The sequence below is a fragment of the Phalacrocorax carbo genome, chromosome 9, assembly GCF_963921805.1.
Source record: "Phalacrocorax carbo chromosome 9, bPhaCar2.1, whole genome shotgun sequence".
Taxonomy (NCBI): domain Eukaryota; kingdom Metazoa; phylum Chordata; class Aves; order Suliformes; family Phalacrocoracidae; genus Phalacrocorax; species Phalacrocorax carbo.
This window is the reverse complement of record NC_087521.1, coordinates 14,733,336-14,754,812: the sequence shown is the minus strand read 5'-3', so window position 1 is coordinate 14,754,812 and position 21,477 is coordinate 14,733,336. Positions and strand designations below refer to the sequence as shown.

At 40.6% G+C, this 21,477-nt stretch overlaps 1 protein-coding gene across 2 annotated transcripts in view; it reads right to left on the bottom strand.

Moving 5' to 3' along the window:
• The window catches only part of NRXN3 (neurexin 3), a 971,499-nt gene that overhangs the window by 554,511 nt on the left and 395,511 nt on the right, over positions 1–21,477 (bottom strand). For both annotated transcript variants that reach the window (XR_010374442.1, XM_064460500.1), the window contains 4 exons: positions 13,041–13,160; positions 6,170–6,551; positions 4,594–4,784; positions 3,953–4,126 (listed from right to left, as the gene is read on the bottom strand). Coding sequence is in view for 1 of the 2 variants with exons in the window: in XM_064460500.1 (XP_064316570.1) it covers positions 3,953–4,126; positions 4,594–4,784; positions 6,170–6,551; positions 13,041–13,160 (867 nt within the window). In the remaining variant the exon portion in view is untranslated. The remainder of the gene's footprint in view (positions 1–3,952; positions 4,127–4,593; positions 4,785–6,169; positions 6,552–13,040; positions 13,161–21,477) is intronic.

Below are 21,477 nucleotides of genomic sequence, written 5' to 3'. Positions count from 1 at the left end.
TGATGAAAGCTGCAGTGAGCACGAGAGGTAGAGATACTCGTTGGAAAATGAATAAATATATCGGTATAATGTCATTATCCTGAAACTTCATTCTTCTCAGCTGTGCAGCACATGAACCCAGAACAGATTTTACACACCAGGCAGCAAGAAGGTTTCTGGCTTTGCCAAACACCTTCCAGGGAAACACAAGCTGCCACTACAGATCTGACCAGACCTTCAAGATCAGTGAAGAGCTGCCTGTTGTTCCTGAAAAAAAAAAACTCAGAAATGCAGCAATTGTAAGAGAGCAATAAAAATAAACAAGAACACCACACGCAAAGAAGAAGGGGTATGTGGTGTGGAGCTTCAACTCCATGGGCTCATTTGACATTTCAGACAGTCTTGGGTTCTCCCTGATAATCACTCACAAAATTCTTTGCCAAAAGCAATGGTCCTCCAGGACACACCAAAACACAAAACAGGTCAGTGTGGCAGCTATCGTCTTGTCCAGCACACTGGTGATGGAGCAGCAGACTTCAAAAGCTGAAACTTTAAATTTGTGCAGCACTCAAGGAAGCTGCATAATGCAAAAGGAAGCTGACACTTCAGCTAACTAACAGGATGAAGACATTACTTAGCTATGCTATCCTAAACAAATCTTACAACAGATAATTTAAATAAATTATAGGAATAAAACTGATAGGCAGTCAGAAATGAAGAAATTCTTGCCTTAGGTCTTGAACTGCGTTTTCAGTTTGTTTTTTTTTTTAACACTGCTATACACTATTAAACACCAGCTACTTTCAGTCTCAAGGATACCTGCGTTTCAGTTAATGACTCCTATATACAGCCTAAGAGTGATTTGGGATTCTCCAGGTCCTAAAGAAAAAGCTCTCACATAAATATAATTTATACTGAAAGTGCTTCCTGCTCCTCCTCAAATAGGAAAGCTGCCTCACCCACCACTGGAACGCAGCTAACTGTACAATGTGGTAGGTTTGTACTTTGGTGCACAGCGAGGCTGAATTCTGCTTGAGTATGTAAGAGGAACAATGTGGCCAAGGAATTTCAATGGCTTGCTCAAACCGAATAAAAGGAGGCGGCAGTAGAAGCAAGACAATAAAGAATATTATTTTCCTATTAAAACCTGGGAATCTTAATTGGTGGTATGGAATAGGGTGCTGAAATACATGAAGAGAGATAACAAATGCATAGAGCAACAATGTCACCCATTTGTAGTGGCACTGGTCTCTCAGGTGGAACAGCGCTCTCTGCTGACCTACATCTCACATTCTACTATTGTCCATGCTTCCTTCCTCCCCACATCCTTTGATTGTGTCCTGACATCAAACTGGCAGTTTCAGAGAAAACAGCTGCCACCTTGTAATCTCCTCTGCCTCTGAAAGCAAAGCTGCAGCACGAGACAAGCGTTAGCAGAAATCTCACACCACATCTGGAAGACAGGATTCATTTGTGGGGATGGAATGACATTTCTTTAAGCATGTGTGTTCTCATCATGTACATGGTCCCACTGTGCTTCATGGACATGTCCTGGAAATCAACACACAGTACAACTATTTACCCCAAAAGCCTGCAGTTGCTTATTACAAACACATTCAAGCATCATGAGAGAGCAAGAACTGCTTGGGACTTCAGCCCTTAAAAATGTTAAGACTGCACCCAAGATCACTTGAGATGAAAACAAAATAGGGAGACTTAAATAAGGACCAAATGTGCTCAGAGATTTTTTCTTAGAGAATGGGGAGATAGGTGTGACTTTCAATGGCAACTGTAAAAACAGGAACCAGCAGGTTCACAGTCAAGCTGCAAGATGAAGCCTTGGGGATTGGTGTGATTCAAAACGCAAACGGAGCTTTCTGGTGACCCAATTCTCAGGTTTTTTTTTTTACTAATCCTAAACATGCTGGCAAAGAGAACGGCTTCCTCTTCAGCAGTTCCCTTGGTACTAAGCAGGGACCATTCAGGACAATAGCAAGATCAAGTTCTTCCAAAAGCAAGATGAGGGCCATCATTGACCTTCCCACCCAGTCTTTTCAGTCTGTCCCCAACTGTGAATTTTGTTTGAAGGGCTTTAGAAGGGGAGGGGAACTCACATTCCTGACATTTCTACGAGTGAACCAGTCTCCACATTCAGGCAGCAGCTGTGCTGGTACCAGGCTGGCACACAAGGCAAGTGCCACATTACAGGTTTTGGGAGTGGCACTGACATTATGCAACCTTAGCAATAGGACAGTAAATCAAAGAACTACACTGCATACAGGTGAAGGAAACACCATAGCTCTAATAACAGTGCAGAGTCTTCTGGGAAAGCATCATGACTGTTCCTGAGCCACATGCAGAACAACAGGTTAGTCTAATGAGAGGACCTCTGAAGGAGAGGAGCTAGTAGAGGTAACATGCAGACTAACACAACCAACAGATTAAGCTAATAGAAGAATTACCAAAAATCACTAATATTAAAGAAGAGCTTTCAGTGCACCAAGGAAAATCAGAGAAGACATTTTCAAAAAAGCCCAAATGCATTTTTTTTCCTTGAACATTGTAAACAACACCACAGAAAAGGTGTACTACTTTTGGCAATTTGGCTCTGCCACAAATGGGCAAAGCCACAAGTTCTGGTACATTACGCTCATATCCACAAGGGACAATGTGGTTAACAGACACTATTAAATACAGCAGAAAGACAGAAAAAAGGCAACCTACATCTGTGCACAACTTACCAATGCTGTGAAACTGGAGCTGACATTGAGTGAGCTCCTGTGACAGGACACAGAATTCTCACAAACCAGAGTATTATTGTGGGAGTGTGGAAGGAGGGCTGAGGGACAGAAGCTCCCAGCCAACCAGAACACTGGGAAACGGGGAAGGGAGCAGATCTAATTGAACTGCCGATTTGGTGTTTCATGAACACTCAAAGATAACACTAAGATGATACGTTCAATCCTAAGAAGGGACAGTCTTGACAAGTTGCAAGGGTTCAGCATGATGTAACCTGTGATCCTGGCATGGCAGGGAAATATGCTCAAGGAATAATTTCATTTTGTGAGTCCTGTCTTGAAGGATCAGTACGGGACAACTTAAGTGATAAAACTATCTTCCTCTAGTGACTGGTAGCCAACACAGCAAACTGGTATTCAGTGGAGCTAGACATAATGGCGATTTTCTGTTAACCCAGCCAGCAAAACCTTGGGTTTTTTGATGGTAAATATCCCAAGTGCTTTGGGAATTGGTGCCATATGCATGTTACTGAGTCAGTACTGCTGCTGTCAATATTCTTTTAACTAACGGGAGCTTAGCAGGAGCAGTAAATTATTTAAAGAAGCTTCAAGAAATCACTACTATTTACCTGCTTCAAAAAGTCACTCATCACATTTGTTTCTAAATCAGCTGGACAAGAGAAACTACAGAAGAGAAAGGTTTTCCAGACAGCAGAGACAATGCCTCCAGTGCTTTCACTGGAGGCCCACTTCCTCAAAAATGAACTCCTGTTTTGGTCTGATTTTCAGTTCCTTCTACCTTCCATTTCCCCTGCCCCTACTTGTTCTTCAAAATACTTACTTCTGTGAATCCCAAAAAGGGCATTCTGAAGCACAAGTGAATTGAAGGCTCAGAAACTCTTTCAGTATTTTACGAGCTCTGCAATGTCAATAAACCACTCTGAAAAAAGTACTAATAATCAGTAGTCCATCCCACTACCACCCTTTCCACTACTGGAGGTACCACCTCACAGGGGATGAAGTATGTGAGAGAACAGCTGCTAAGCCACTTGCAGAAGCTAGCTATCCTTGAGCTGCATTTTGGAGCACTTGGAAGACGTAAGTGTAGTGAAGGATATCAGGATGAAAGTAAACTCATGAAAGGGACGGTAAGGTGGACAAATAGATGCACAGGGGGAAGCAATGAAGTAAGAGGGGAGTGCTTGAGAGGGGAGCTTCTCTGAAATCGATTATACCTTCGCATCCACGCTCAATCTGCCCACTGCGGTGCAAAGCATCATTGATTAGATCAGGCAGGCGCCCATTCAAGTCCACAGATGCGAGACAGCCCTGAAACCCATCACGTGAGGCCACTAGCTTCGGGAGGTTGCTATACATGCCTTGAGCTAGGCCAGCAATGTAGAGATCACCTAGAGGAGAAAGGGGTAAAAATACAAACAAGGAGGAAGTTACATACCTTCTAGAGTGGCTTCCCCTGCCCTCCAGACATGAATATAGCAAGCTGAACAGATGCTCAGAAAAAGTTAAAGGCAGAGCAAGATGCTGTGCAAAAAGTCATTTCTGCCTCCTTTACTGGAAAAAAAAAAAAACAAACACAACAAAGCCACCAAACCCCCCCCGCCCAGACAGTTGTAATTGCATCCTAACTGGGAAAAACTGTAGGATGCTAATGAATTTCTGCAAAAGCAAAATATGACAAGCTATTCTGCTACAGGAAGTTGCCAAACTGAGAAAAAGAAAAAATTATATTGAAAGCTAAAATAATCAAATCCCAGATTTTCTGTTCTGCAATGCATGGTTCCTGCAAGCTTTCTCTAGTTTACTGGTTGAGTCCTGCAAGAATAAAGGGGGGAACTGTCAGTCTTATAGAATTTACCTTTAAGATCCAGATTTTTGGCACCATTGATAACCTGAGTGACCACCTTAGTGTCAACCTTTAGGCTGTGTGTGTTGCTGTTATCTCTGGTGATGACAACATTGTGCCACTGGTTGTCATTAAGGGGACGATCGCTGTTGCCTTTGATAACATTAGGTCCATTTCCAAGGTCAAACACATAGTGTATATACCTGCAAATAGAGCAAGAACTAATTAAAAGTGTGTAAGAACTCAAGTGCTCCTGACCTTTATTCTAGCCAGAGTTGATGAATTAATTTACAAGAGACATGAAGGGAAGTATCTCTGGGTTAGAAAGTTCTAGTAAGCCAAAATATTAGCCAGTGATTTGAAAAGATATAGCTGTTTCCCTTCCACCAAGAAAGTGTGAGGATTAGTATTTTCAGATAACGACATTTGGAGTAATCAGATTCTAACCACAAAGCATTCCTCTTTCACAGGGTTCTCGCATATCCGCAAAAGCCCTGTCTACCCATACAATTGGTTTTTTTAAATTGGTAGTATAAATGTAGTGGAGAGCAACACTAGATATGTTTATTTGGGGCATATATTCCCCAGATTCATTCTGAGTTTTGAATAACTCCCTTAAGAAGTTAATTGGGAAACTCACTCAAAATATTGTACTAAAATTCACATGAGATCATACGCTTATTCAAACAGCTAGAAAACAATTAGCAAAGCTTCGACAAAAAATAAAGACCCTAACAAAGACTGAAGTCACAGGAGTGTTACCCTGAATTATTTACATAGTTCAAACACAGAAATCCACCTGAGGATAGAAGAGAAATATTCTACTTAGAAAGGGGGAAAAAAAACAAAACCACAAACAAAATTCAACTCTCAACAGAGCACCAGGAGCTCATGACTCTTGCTTTTTTTATTACTCAATGTCCCACTTACAGAAATATGGGCAAAGTTAAAAATTAAACAGAATCGAACTATAGTCATACTGAAATAAACAGGACTAGTAAACTCTATTTGTGGAAAACACATCTACAGTGACTAGGTGAGTATGAAAGATCAACATTTGTTCATCTAACGAAAGGGTTTTTAAAATAAGCTATTGGTCTTGTGAAAATGCAGCAGCTCAAAAGCAAGCTCACTTCACTTTTCCTCAAGCATCACTAGTAGAAATACAAATTCAGCAACCCATATGCTCTTTTTTCCCTATCAGTGAAGATGGTAGAAACACAATAAGTCTGTTACAGGGAGAAAAAAAATATAAAGGGAGAAGAGAGACTCAGAGCCCTCAGCACATTTCCTCCTCCTCTGTGCTATTCTGCAAGGTTAACAGGAAAAAATGTTAGCCTAACTAGATCCAAAGGACTGAAAACATTAATGTTTCACACTGTAAAAGTGTCCTTCCCTCAGCCAAAAGGATAAGATAAAATCAGGGGTCTTAAGCTTCAGTATTTATGTCTAAGTGCTGTGGCACACACCTCAGGAAACAGAAATCATGAGTATGAAGCTAATTTCTCTTTCTGCAACCATTTTAAACTTACCTGTAAGTAAGTTTATCTAAAAATAAGCTAGTAGCATATAGCAGAAGGTCACTTACCCCTTGACTAGTTCAACTGCGATAAAGTCATTGCCATCACCGCTGTTAAAGAGGATGAAACCATCAGCTGAGGTGGTCTTGAACTGAAAGAAGAGGTGCATCGATGTATAAGCCTGTAAGGTGGCCAAGCTCAGGTAGCTGCTCTTGGTCTTGAATGTCACAGGGTCAGCTATAATGTTGCGGAGACCAAAGCGTGCCTTCAGTTCACAATAGTCAATGTCACCATTCTTGCATAGGTCAATGTAGAGCATCCCATTGAACATGAGACTCTGGAGGTGGCCAATGAAGCTGGAAGGGATGACAGAGATGTACCGTTTCTCCGTCATGATCCCTGTCTCGATGTTGTGGAACTCCAGGCGGGTGTGATCACCAACCATTGTGCCTGAAGGACAGAAACAAGCAGGAGCATGCAGAAAGCCCAGGGATCAGTAACAGGTTATATGGAGCCCTTCACCCTCCAGTTTCTAGACTAACAGCAGTACTGACTTAATCCTATCTGATCACTGTTCAACAGCTTACATAAGAAAGAATGTATAGACTTGCTGGAGAGGCTTGAGTCTATCAGTTGCCAAGAGAGAAGACAGGACAAAAGGGCCAGGGGCAGCAAGCTCTGTATCTTCCCCTTTGCTTCACAGACTTTCTTGTTTGGGAAAAAGACTAGGTCTCTCCCTTAAAGCCTACAGTCCCCCTACAGCGATCTGTTTGATCCAACAGTCCATCTGCCAAACAACTCAGACACTTCTGAAACAACTCTCACAAGTGTGCTTCCTGAAAACATTCAATAAACATAGATTAATATAAAAAGAGCAGAATGAGAAGTGATAACAGTCTATTCTGTTGTTCTCTCCTGGTGCCTGATGTTAATTTCTCTTGTTTTAAGAGGACGGCAGGAGGGAAACACGCAAGAACCCAACAGGCAAAAGCCCCCCCTATATTAAAATCATCAACCTACCACTTGGCCTATTTGTCATATTGTGACAGATTTTAACCTCTCAATTAAAATATTCAAGCTATTCAGTATAGCCAATATATCAGACTACTTTTGAAGCTCATTTAAATGTTTCAGTAAGCATGCTAGGCATCAGTACAGACACAGAACCCACACAGATAGATTAACTACAACAGTATGCTAGACTAGTTTAAGTACAAAGTCAAGTCGGGCAACATCAGAATGAAAACCAGTACAAACTTATTTATTTTAGTCCTCTATAGTTCTTCATTAATAAAATTCTAACTATTTGGTCACACAAGTGAGTATCCTTTCTACACAGGCCTTTAGTATACAAATTAAAAATAGTAAATTAATGAATTATTAAACATTTGTTTTCTCACCATTCAGTGTACAAACATTATTCAAACTCTGCTACAAATATGCTGTTATTCTTTCTCTCATTAAATTTTCGGCACTGTTATATTGAGTTTACATGGCGAGGCGCCGGCCGCCGGGGGGCTGCAGGGCGGCCTCCGTGAGGGGAGGCTGGGGCTGCCCCGCACCGGACACAGCCGGTGCCAGCCGGCTCCAGCCCACCCACCCCAGGGCACGGCGGAGCCCCGCGGCCTAGGCGGTGGCGCCTCTGGGAAAGCGTAATTAATAAAGGGCAAAATGCTGCCTCTGAGTGAGGAACAAAGGAGGAAATAAACCAAAAACAAACAACAAACCAACGGCGCAACTGCCAACAAAAACCAAACCACCTAAGAAAAATCCTGCAAACACCGAGGTCCGAAAAGGAGGAGGGGAGGAGGCGCCTCAGGCGCCAGAGTGGAAATTCCTCCCTGAGGAGGAAGGAGCAGCAGAGACAACGAACTGACTTCAACCCCCATTCCCCTTCCCCCTGCACCGCAGGAGGGGAGGAGGTAGCGAATTCGGGAGTAAAGTCAAGCCTGGAAAGAAGGGAGGGGTGAGGGGAAGGTGTATTTAAGATTTGGTTTTACTCCTCGTTATCCTACTCTGATTTGATTGGTAATAAATTAAACTATTTTCCCCAAGTCGAGTCTGTTTTGCCCATGATGGTAAGTGCTGAGTGATCTCCCTTGTCCTCATCCTGACCCACAAGGCTTTCATTGTATTTTCTCTCCCTTGTCCAGCTGAGGAGGGAAGTGAAAGACCGGCGTTTGTGGGCACGGGGCATCTGGCCAGGGTCAGCCCACCACAGATCCACAGTCCCAAATGAGTACCTCCCAAAAAGACAGGTACAATTAGTGATCAACTGTGAAAGATCTGACTTGAAGTGACTTATCCAGCTTTCCATAGGAACTCTAAGGCAGAGAAGTCAGTTCCTCTGGGCTGTATTCACATGCCTTACATAGAGGTCCCTTTCCTCTTCTTTACTGTGTCTCACTTGCTACAGCCTTTCCAAAGGGGATCTCAAAAACAAGCACCTCCTTTAATACAAAGACCTATGTCAACCCATTTGCTGTAACATCCTTTATTAAAGTAAGCAGGGAAGAGAAGCTCCTGTGGAAAAAGGATAGCAGCAAATATGAAATTAGACAACATCAAAATGCACACAAACACAGACCTATCTATTTGCAACTTTTCCCTACTTTTGCATGTTTCTTTACTTATACTTCTAGTATGTTGCTAATATCATTTCTGCACAGGTAAAGTCTTCCGTTTTAGAAGGTTTTCCAAAAGAAATAGCCACACTACCTGTTGGTCCCTCTGCCTCCAATAACATTTTAACATGCTGGTCAAATTCAATCAGGTTTATAGGAACAGAAGGGTCAAAAATATTTCAATTCATACTAGTTTTGTGACAATTTGACAGCTGAATAAAGACCTGAATGTTTCCAGTGTGCTTTAGACGAAGTTTAGTAATAATATCCTGCTTGATTGCATCTGCAGGTAAATTAGCATATATACACAACTCTCAACTAGTCACTGCAAGGGTATTTCCGAGTCTTTGGGATTATACCTGGAAGTCACACCAATCACCATAGCTGAGCCCAAGACAAACTCCTCTTAATTCCCCCAGGTCGTATTAACTGGGACTTACAACCTTTCTCAAATTCTGGGCTATCTCCTGAAGTCTCCTAGCATTTCTCACCTAAACAGTTCCCAGGCATTAAAAGACAGAAAAAAAATAATAGATAGATAGGTCTTTCAAGACTTTTCCTACTCTTTGCAACATATTCTTTTTTTCCTGTTGGGGATAGAATGAAAGCTGAAAACATTTATAAGACACATGGATGGTACATCCTGGCTTATGGTGTATAGAGAGTCAAATTAAATGAATTGAAACAATGAAATATTCCTAACTCACCTCTCACGATCACGTACAAAGTGCAATTTTTCAGTTTATACTTTGTCTAAACGTGATCAAGATTTTGCAAAGACAGCAAATAAGCACAGTTGTTATCAGAAAAAACGTTTTCAAGTATCCGAAATATGACGAGAAAATATTATGCAAAACAATTTCTTTTTTCACTTATTCCCAATTTTAACAGTGGATCTAAATTGAAAAACAATTATACAAAGATCACTGACATGGAAAACTTCAACCCAAGCACACACAGCTAGACAAACTTAACAAGCAGCTGAAAAGAGTCACGTATTTCTGACTATTCAGAAATTCAAGTGTCAGAACTAATGCAAATGTTTTTAAATCCTGAAATGGTTCTTCACAGAAATAAGAGCATTTTATTTTGAAAAGTGCCAGTTCACAGGAACTGAAATTGTATATGGGAAAGTTTGTTCAGACAAACCATGTCACTTCCACCACTGTGATTGTTAGGGGCTGTTTCAGTTTTTAGTGTTAGAAAATGAAAACTGATTTTCCAAACTAGAAGAATTCTATTTTCTTAAAAGTAAAAAAAATATCCTTCTTTTTGCTTCAGAAGATTAGAAAAATGAAGTGTAGAGATGTCAAGGACCAAGAGCAAGAAAATATCTCTCCTTAGATCTTCTGCTCTTAGATAAATGCCAAGAAGTAGTTGTTGCCAGAGTAGGAAAGAAAAGCCAGGTCTGTGAAATCCGGAGTACACTGGGACAGGGCACCCAAATAGAAGGGACACTAGAAATAGAGTGAGGGAGGTTGGAAGAGGTGAACCCAGAATTTTAGATAAAGTGAAAATACAAAAGAACTGGGACTGGCTTAAAAGAAATAGGACAGTGACAGCAGTGGTAGTGCAGAAAGTTAGGAGTAGTTCAGTGAAAAGCTGAAAAGGGCAGGACAACAGAGGACCAGAATCAGGGCAGAGATGCATTTTCTTAAGAAATCATGGAGCGAAATCCAGTATTTTCTGATCTCATCAGCTGTCAGCCCCACCTGCAGGGTTCTCCAATTCCTTCACTGTGCTCTGTAAAGAGTATAGTAACTACTACAGCAGTCAGCAGCTCTTTAGTTCAAGTGGTAGCAGGCAGGAAAAAATTCCAGCCTCCACTACAGTATTTGGGTGCTAGCATGATGTTGTAGGGAGGAATGTGACTGCTATATTTGTGTCTCTTATCACTGATGTTCTGAGGTGGGAGGGATGTGGGAGGAGGGTTTGTGACTAAGCAGCAAAATGCTGTCCAGAGGAACTGGATTCTCTCACCCCCCTTAGATGTTCTACACAAAGCCAAGTCAGTCACTTCATTACAGATTTTTCACAGGTGGTCATTAATTGTCTAGACCTAATTCTCCAAGTAGCAGGGCTGAGCTAATTTACAGGATCCAATTTACAGACATGCTGAATATTTGTTCATGCAAATGACTGAAAAATAATGCCAAATTGGTACCAAATACATCCAACTTTAATCTGGTGCCTTGTTTCCAAACCTGTAAAATGGGAAAAAGACACCTACTCACTTCATATTAACATGGACGTGGGAATAAATCCGATTACAGCTTCTTAGTATGAGTACCACATGACACAGGAAAAAAAAGGGGGGGGGGAAGACAACAGCTCTGTATTTAGAGCAAAATTTAGTTGGCATGTATTGTTTGAAACAAGCAATAAGAAAGGTGGCAATTTAATGGGCTGTTTATTTTTACTGGGGCCCCAAATTAGGCTTCTGATCTATGTCTAAAGACAGCAAGAATCCTGTGGAAAAATCTATGTGACCACATCACTGAAGTCAATATCATCTGCCCAAGGAAGTGGGATGCAGATTGCACAGAAAACCTTAACTCTGGCTTTTCTGACTTTTGACTTTGCCATGGTGGCATTCTTTCAACAGATATTTTTAGCTGTAATGCATCTTTAATTATGTAATTCAAATACATGTACATACGCACATCCTATTTTAGTATAGGATTGTATCATTATTATTTATAAACTCAGTTTCATGAAAAAGACTTAAAAAAACCAGATGGCTTTTTGGGGATTGAGTTGGTAATGCAGAGAGTGCCACCTCATGGTGCTTGCTAAAAAAGCATATCCAGAAGAATTGTTCTTAAATGTAGAAGTAGAGAGGATGAAATTTTTACCAGCATGTTTCACTAAATCAGAAAATTCCCTCTTAAATAAAATTACATTTTCCTACAAGCTAATGTTGACTAAGCTGCTGCCAATTCCAACAAGGAGAGGGAATGATTATTCTTTCATATGCTTCTGATTCTCTCTTGCAAATTCTCAACCTATATACCACAGCTTATATTTACTTCAGAAGGAAATACATACATATATATATAAAGTCATCTTCCTGCAAACCCACTTCTTTGGCCTTATTTCAAAATCCTGACTCATGGCTTTCCAAATAACCTAATTACTACATTACTTAAAATTAATTGTGTTCACACAGTAGAAAACTTTTTGCAGAGATAGGATATAGTATTCTGGCACTGCCTGTGGCAGCTGTTCCTTCTAGTTGCCTTCTGAGTAGAAGCTACTGAGAAAAGAGGACATCAGCATTTGGCAAAACAGCATGGGTCACAACTAAATGAATATACCCATATCAGAGTTGCATCCAGGGTTCCTGCTCTTTGTGATTCTGTTATCAGCCTTCAGACTGCTAGTGTTTTGCTCACAAACCCAGTTCCTACAGTTATATACAGCTATAAGAATTTTAGACCTTAAAAAAAAAAAAAACGTTTCTGGCACTTCAAGCTGTGGAGAAATGGACCAGAAAAGTATCTCTAAAATTTTGTAATGAAAAAAAAAAATCAATATAAAGTACCTTGATCATTTCAATGCAAACCTCATAACTTGGGAGACAACAGCTTTCCTGAGTGATTGATCTTTTCTTCCCCCCTTCAACTACATTCCTTTACAGAAAGAGGCAGGAGTTCAAAAATCTGTCAGGAAATGCAGGAAAGGGAAAAGAAAAAAGAAAAAAAAAAAAGACTGACACTCTATATATTATATATGATATACTCTGGTGAGTTAGGGTCCTCTCTAACCTCCAAAACCAAGTTGGGAACAAACTGCTCTATTTGTTTTTTCTTCTGGATGGCTCCAAGCAAAAAACCCACAACCCAACACAGCAGAGACAGAAATCCATATTCTGTAACACATGTATTAAATGCAGGTTTACGATCAAGGAAAATTTGTGCACAGTAAAGGTTTAGAGAGCCTTGGTTTTGGTTCCACAGCACTGAAAACCGCCACATTTGCAGCTCAGGAATGAGGTATACTCACAGCGTGCCCCAAACAGAGCCTGGCACAAGAAAGAGTGCTGCTTAGCACCTCTACATTCTTGGGTATATACAAGCTCATCTGTTCCCTAATACCACATTTCATATCATCATAGTTGTCCAGAAGTTTCTGGAGCTGGCTAAGAACAGTTAGTTTCTCAGAAGTTAGTTTTCAACACAGTAACACTAAATACATAGGAAGTAACAGGAAGGATGGAGGAAGATACACACAAAACCAGGGTGTAACGGCAAAGAAGAGACTGTGAACAGAGATACAAAGATAATGACAAAAACCGCTCATACATCACACTTACCCTCAGCAACATCATCATCCACCATCAGCTTGAGGTTTTTTCCTCGCCGAACTACCCGGACAGTGTGCCACTCGTTGTCGTTGAGTTTCTGCCCAGCATAAAGAGTTTCAGGTCCCTTGCCTGGGGATGGTGATAGGTACGACAGTTAAAGTCAGACCCCCAATTAGTTTAGTATTTGCTCAATAGGAAAAGTCACCAAAATCAACCTGGTGTCATACAGACTAGTAGATTGTGTAGGTGTTTTATGACCTGTAATCAACCCTCACACCTCCACTTTTCCAGCTCAGAGGGAAGTCAGGGTCACAAACTCTTCCACTCAGTGAAGTGCCTTCCTCCATGGAGCCCAGAGGTGCCATGCATTTAAAACAGGGGTAGAAATCTCTCTTGTGCTATGGTATTCATTCCCAGACATCACACCGTACTGGGCACGCAGTTTTAGAAAATAAGCCGGTGACAGAAATGCCTCTAGAATGGAGACATTACAGCAGACTTTTCCTCTCCTAAGAATCTGGATTTACAATTGCCACAAGGTGCTTGGGATTCTTTTAAAAGTTAATCACACTGGTCTCTCAACACGTAGTTATCGAACACCAGGCTGGTTTCAGTCTTTCAGTCAAAAAAAAAAAAAAACAAAAAACCAAGAAGAACAAAACCCCACCCAAAAACCACAGCTAAACCTAACACCCAAACCAAATACCCCAAAACCTCAAACCCCACCTCCACCCCAATATTTTTTTATTTATTTTTTAAATTTAAAACCACAGAAAGACAACCACTCACCAACCTGGCTGAATGATCTAAGGTTCTTTGGCAAAGCAGCCTGGTAAGGTGCTTACTTTGCCCCCTGAGTTACAGGTCAAAAGGGGAAGACGAGCCCTTTCTTCTCCAAAGGGTAAAACCACAGTTGCCCTTGCAAACAATGCTCCTGGGAAAACAGCACTAGTGCTACCCATATTTGTCCAGTTTTGCTGCTCACCCATCACAGTTGATAGGCAATTACTTCAAACAGTAATTGTTCAGATTATAGGACTGGGACACCTCACTCATGCCAAATGGTAAGTGAAATTGAATAATGGTGTGTGCTAAATTAAAAGCATCTATGCCAACTTTAGTACAGTACTAGAGTGTTTTTTGACACAGGTGTATCAGAGAAATGCAGAATAAGGACAGCAGAACTTGTTGCGCATGAGGTCTGGGCCCATTACCCAAACTGGCAACAGGAGAACCCAAGAAAGAAAAATTAAGACACATTGAAAATACTGAAAGAGACACAACGGGGACAACATGAGGCACTGATACAGCTCAGCTTACTGCGCTGGTAAAACTAATGCCACTATGTCTCTCTGTACAACACAAGCAAATCCACCTTTTTATTCAAATAGCCAACAAACACAATTTCTTTAGACCAGCTGTCAATGGACTGGTTACATAACACAGAATCAAATGTTGTACACATCTTCAGGCAAAACTCTGCATGAGGGGATGTACCCACTCTGATCTGTTTCATGGTGCAGACTGACAAGTGAGAGAACCGTATTGCACAGAACTGAAGGAAGGGGTAGGGATAATATCCAGGGACTTTACACAACCCACAGTATGCACACTGCCTAATCAGCAACACCACTGTAACTGCTTCCTACTGACGGGGAACATGGGCAAAGAAGGTGATGTCTTGTTCAGCAGGGATACAACGTGTGTAGGAGGCAAAACCTATGAAAGGAGACCAAAGGAAAATTAATATTCTGTAATTCTCCTTAAAGAATCAAGCAGTTCACATTAATTAAAAAAGGAGTTCAATACCATTTCAAATAAAGCCAATTTTACCATAGAGCAAGAGGGAAAAAATGCTTTTCTACAGTGACCTGAAAAATAAAAGAGCCATTCTTGGATTAAAAGGACAAGGAGTCATATATTGCAGTTACAGAGAATATCTCCTTAACAGGAGAAACCCATAACCTCTGCAGCTCCTCACCCACATGCCAAAGTCACACCGTACCACTAATGTAAATCCAGCTGTACAAGGCAGCTAGATCATGGCCAGAAAGCTTAAGTTCTTTGGAACCAGACAAGCAAAACTCTATTAAAGAGAGTCCAAGAAAGTTATGCTAGATTTACGTCAGTGAGTGACTACATTTTATCCCAGAGCACATATCACAAAATGATGTCTCTGGATGGCCAGCAAAATTAGTGCCTACATCAAAATATAATGCATCAGTTGGAACTATAGTTCCACACAGCCACCTCCCAGGTAGGACGATAAAAGAGTTCATCTGGACCTGTGTGCCTTTCTGATGTCACCTGAAAGCATGGGGGGTGGGGGGAAGGGGGCAGCAAATAACTAAAAAAAAAACAACAAACAAACCAAAACTTCCACAGGTCTAGAGCTATGGAGTACTCAGCCAAGAGGAACAGTCAGGTGTGCCAACTTTGCTCTGCTGACGATACAGCACTTTCTATGCAGCAGCTCTGTTCAACACAGTTGTGTAATATCGCTTGGGCATCCCCGTATTCCGGACATTAGTCAGGCTGCAGTTCAGGCTTCTTGAGCAAATATTACTTGATTCAGCTGCAGTAAATCCTCCTCATGCTCTCATAAATCCTTTGACACCTTGTTGAAACTTGTGTGCATATTGTTCATAAAAACAACTAGTATATGCTTTCAGATATGGAAAAACTCCACCCAACCTGCCTGGGATGTCCCAGTCATTATCTCTGTATCAAAGGTGCACGGCTGCTAATCAGTAGCTTGGCCCAAACAGACTATATAGAAGTGCCAAGAACAGACATGCCAAAGTATAAAGAACCAAGACCTAGTTCATGTCTTCTGAAAATACTAAGTTGCTTTACATCTGGCCCCCAAGAACTTGCTCATTTGAAACAAACAACTGGTCAGAGGGATGCAGTTAAAACAATAGCTCTGAAAACACCAGCTGTTATCTACCCTCAGTGGTGAACAGCACACAATTTCCCTCCTATGAAAGTCAAAGGAGAACGAGGGTTAATCTCCTCACCAGTTCCTCACAGGTGGATCAAAAAGCATGCTTTTACCCTTGGTAAAGGCTGTCATTATCCAATCCATTTATATGATTTAAATGACCTTCATGAAACCAGGCTATCTTCATTATTGCATATCTTATCCAACATTATAGAAGAGGTCAAACATTTGAGTCTACCAAGTGGCAGAAGAGATGACCAGAAAGGACGCTGACAGATTGATGAGAATGGAAAAGGCTCTTCCTCATTACAAATAGAACAATAAATAATTCTGCAGTGATACACTAATGGTTTTTAGAGAAGATCCTCAGTAACAATAAAAAAGGTTTCATCTGCTGTTTTTTTTTCTTTTTAATTAGAGGCTCAGCTGCCATCTCAGCTTTGTTCCGTGGCAAGATATGGTTTTCTGTGTTTTATATAGGCCAAAATCCCTCGGGAATCCCAAGACAGGGGGAGGGACGGGAAGAGGAAGGTTCTTTGCCTCTCTTTTTTTTTTTTTTTTTTTGTGGGGGGGAGGGGGAGGAATGAGGAGGAGGAGGGGTGAGGAGGGGCGACATTGGTTGTTTTTACTTACACTTTTACGAAATGACCAGAAGTTGTGATTCACTGTGAAAAATGTGTGCACACAGATTTGTGAAACATGAGAATGAATCACGAGACAAGCTAGACAAATTCTCTCAAAGCTTACAAGAAACTGATCCACCCTGTTCAGACATTATTCAGGGATTCCCCTACAGAATATTCAGATGTGACTAGTACAACTGCAGAGCAGAATTCTCCACTGTAGTCCCAACAGTGTGCACAGAGGAGGGAAGTTATGAAGCCAATGGCCCACCTGTTTCTCATCCCCAATGATATTAACAGTGCTTTGGAAGTTAATTGTCGTCTATACATAGACTATATATTTAGTAATATACATGAAATAAATACACATAGTTATGCAATATGGCAGAATTTTTTTGTAGCTCTTACCATATTAAACACATAATTCTCTTTTCCATATATCGTCTTTTCAAAAGACAGGCAGAAGATATTCTAGGTTCAAAGATATTCAGCCACAATTCAGGCAGGATTGAACTCAGTGGGGGAGGTGGGGAAGAGAGAAGAAATGGGTTTAAGGACAAAGACTCTGCCAATTATTCACACACCTTAGTGGATTCCTGGTATGTAGCACGTTCCTACAAAGCATACAGCAGATATCAATACATGAGCATGGCTCAAAAGCAGAGCTGGCAACTGCTCTGAAAACCTTCAGTATCTTTTGGCCTTGGTTGAATATAAGTCAGTAGTGTAAATTTTGTTGGGTGTTTTCAGGCAGCACTAATACGGACAAAGTTTTAGGAAGGTCTTTTTCTTGGCCGGGATCCACTGTCCAACTCCAGGAGCATTGTTAATTGCTAGGAAACAACTGGCAACCCAAGACTCTCAGTACATTGCAGATGTTTATGTATATAACCCAGTGAAATCAACACATATTCACATACACACACACTTGTTTTGCTCATATACAGGTTTTAGAATCCCTCTTTTCAAGAAAATGTTAGCTGCCAACTAGGAATAAGCAGTTGCACTTCCCCACAGGTAGCCAATACCTTCATTCGGGACCTTACCTGCACCAACCTTTCCATTTCCTCAAGGAACAGGATCACCTCCACATACTACCCCATGTTAAACAAAATGTAACATACACTTACAAAACAAATGCTTTTAGCAGGGCTTACAGAAAGTTATGTTTATGGCTTTACAGAGCAGCTTCATTGGGAAATCAGTAAAGTTGAGCAAGATTTATACCAGCCTACCCAGAAGCAAAAGTTGAATTATTTACATTTCTGCAGCAATAAAGAGTGCACAGACAAAATCCTTTAAATACCCACAGAATCAAGTAGCCTCACAATGCAAGTGAGAATCCCCCCAACAGCCAAACTAATCAAGTGCATGGAATTAACTTAGCAAATAAATGAAAAGTACCAAGACCACCCTACCAGTTCTCTCAGGAACACATATTACTCTCCCTATAAACTTGGGGGGGGGGGGGGGGGGGGGAGGAAAGTTAAGATGGGTTTAACTGTTTGGAAAGAATCTATTTTTAAATGCCTTTACAAAAAGGAAAAAAAACCAAAACTCTTATTTAAAAAAAAAAAAAATTGTTCCTTGCTTTTGCGGTAAATACATGTAGCACCATATTGAATGACTGTTGGCTTCATTTACAGACACCCTGGCCAAAGACTCAACAGGGACTCAGGCAGCATTCAGCATGATTGTGGCTTGCTCATAAAGCTCTTGAACAAGACCTAGTGTAGAAATTATGTTGTGTGTCTTCCTCTTGATGTGAATATAATTCGTGATTAAGAACAAAAAATGAGATTATTTGATTGCATACGTGGTACAGGTCACACCTGGCATAAATTCATTTGTGTCTAGGCTTTTCCATCAAGGGCAGTGGGTTATTCTCCTTGTTTGCCTCAATTTCACTGCTGCTGAAATTTAACACTTTTAGAGACTACATGACTACTGTGTATCTCTACAGCCGAATCATTTTTAATAGACATCCGAGAAACATTTGTGTTAACAGAAAAATTTATCCCCCCTAAAAGTTTTTAAATAGGATATTACAATTTCAGTGAAAGGATGTTTCAGTTCTTCCAAAGAAAATTTTATTCTGACCTAGAAAACATTTCAACTTGAAAATGTTTCAACTTGAAGCTAAATGAAAAACTTTTCAGTGTTTAAGAATAAAATGGTGGTTTTTATTATTATCTACTCAAGATACAATTCATTTTTAATGGTAATAGATGGTTTCCCATTTTTATTGGGGGAGCTATTTCCCCTTTTAAGGAAAGGGATTTTATATTCACAACCAGCGGGGAGGTCAAAAAAGGACATGGAATTATGAAAAAAAATAATCACGTATTCATGCTTTTAAAATCAAGATTTACAACAGTTTAATTAAGTTCAAAGTGATTTCAGTCAGACTGGCTCTACCTGTGTTTTTAGATAGGGCTGTATATGAAACACTTCAGATTAGCCAGAATGCCATATATTTGCGTTCCTAACAGATCAGGGCAACAAAAGCTTCAGCATAGCTATTAAGAACTCAGAAGCTTCTATATTGTGACTCACCTACAATTTGCCTAAGGAAACATTTATACACACTACATTTTCAGAGAGCAAAGCTCAAGAGAACTTAATGTAAGCTAGGCAGCAAGGCAATCACAGGAGCAGCTCCTACTACAGGGACTACACAGAGCAGCCACTAGAGGGAAACAACCACGTTCACTAAAGCTGCTGCTTAGAAACTTATAAAGTACAAAGAAATTACAGTACTCGGAATGTTGCTTTCCAGAGTTTCACCTGCTGATATATTTTGCTATGAGGATGACTACACCTCAGCGATGAATAAAATAACACTAGAACTTCAACCCAGATTTGCCCCCTTAACAGCAAATTCCTGCTTACTTCAGGTATATTCATTTAATGGATGCAGTTTGCCACTCAAGAAATGAGTCTGTAGCTCAAGAAACATGCAAAACCTCACAAAGTTTTACCATAGGACAGAAGTTTTAATCAACTATTACAGCAATTACGCACAGACTTTTGCAGGCCACAACAGTAATAAAGAGGTTAAGAGATCCTATTTTAAGACAGCTTTACATTTTATTGGCTTTCCAGTGATCCAGTGCTAATCAAAGCAAGATGCACGCATGACAAAGTTAGAAATTTAATTCTGCTGTTTATTCCTGGGCAGATATAACAGCACAGGTACCAAAACCAAACAGCTTCTCAATATTCCTCAGTGCATCTTACTTGAAACAGACGGACCGTGCTACCAACAGTAAGAAAACTGGAGTTTCTCTTCCGGTTTAGTTTCAAATCTCATCATAAATGCTACAAAACAAGTGGATTAATCATAATGATAGTGAGAAAAAGATGCTGGAGATGAGGCTGAGACAACTGGAGTGAGCCGTATCATGTATTATGCAGGCACGTATATAATGGCAGTGAAATAATTTGACCGCTTACTGCCTGGATGAGCTTCAAACTACGTCTCTCAGAGGGGAAAAAACATTAATTAAATGTGTGAGTCTCTAAAACAAGTACCCTCAAAAGCTCTTTGCTTCTGTTATGTTAGTAAGGATCTATATTAGAGCAGGCTGGAGAAGCCTGTACTGCCCCATTTGGTGAGCTTTCTCATGCTCTAATTGCCTCTATTGCCTCTATATTCCTTCCATTGGAAGGAATTGTTCAACTTTTGGAATTATCTGATTATTGTTAGGGAGTTTTTTGTGCTTTTTTTTTTTTTTTTAAGTATTATAGCAGCTACTTCTCATCTAAGTCTGAAAAGCAAGGATATCAGAAAGCAAGACAAATCCATCAAGATGTGGCAATACAGTGCCTTACAGTAACTGCAGATCTGTGTCTTTCAGGAAGGGATCAGAAACCACTTCCTAACAACAGGACAGCATCTTCATCCCCCTCTTTCAGAATACAGAAAACAATAGCAAAGAGGCAAAGAAAGGGACACCTCTTCCCAAAGACACATTTGACAGTCAAGTCAGAGGGAAAAAAACCCATCTTTGAAGCTCCAGTCCCAAATATTGTATTTAAAGAAAAAAAAAAAAAACGTTGTTCAGGACACACTGCACGGTCCTCACCAGCAGCACGGTATAACATAAGATGGTCCTGCTACCAACAGTTTTTTATTGAGATACCAAGGGCAAAGACCAGCAGCATCACATATTCAGAGGACCTAAATTTCTTTCTCATTTAAGGTACCTTTCCTTCTGGCACCCCAGTGCCTGAGATCTTACTAATCCGTATCTCCTTGGTTGCTAGGACTACTACATGAACTAACTTCAACCTCCCTCTAAGAGCATAACAGTCAGCATGACAGAAATTATGTTCAACTATGATTACAAAACCGGCAGGATTCCAGGCTTCTGCAGGGGGTGCAAAACACTGAATATGCTCTTGAGGTTTAGTTCTCTTTTTGCAATGCTACCTCCATTCTGAAGTTTGCCACCCTTTTTTTGATCTATGGTGCCAGCTGAGTAGTTTTTAAATTCTCCATTGCATATTAGCCAGTATTTATAAGTCTACTGAGAACCCCATGTATACTGGGAGGAATAACATCAGATGCATATAAATTGTACTACTAAATATAAACAGCAACCAAAATTTGCAAGCAAAGACCTTGTGGTTTTAGGTGTTACTGGTAAACTGTGTGTGTGTAACTGGCAATGCACATTGGTCCCCTCTGCCTGAGCTGAGAAACTCTGGTGAGAAGGACGGTAAGTGGCTCTTGGACCTACATGCAAGGGTCTCTTTACTTTGCTTAAGGATCTATTGAGAAAGGATCAGATGCTTCTGTAAAGCTGAGGGATCAGTCGTGCAGACTGGAGTGTTTAATATTGAAGGCATTTAATATCTTAACCATCTCAAAGAG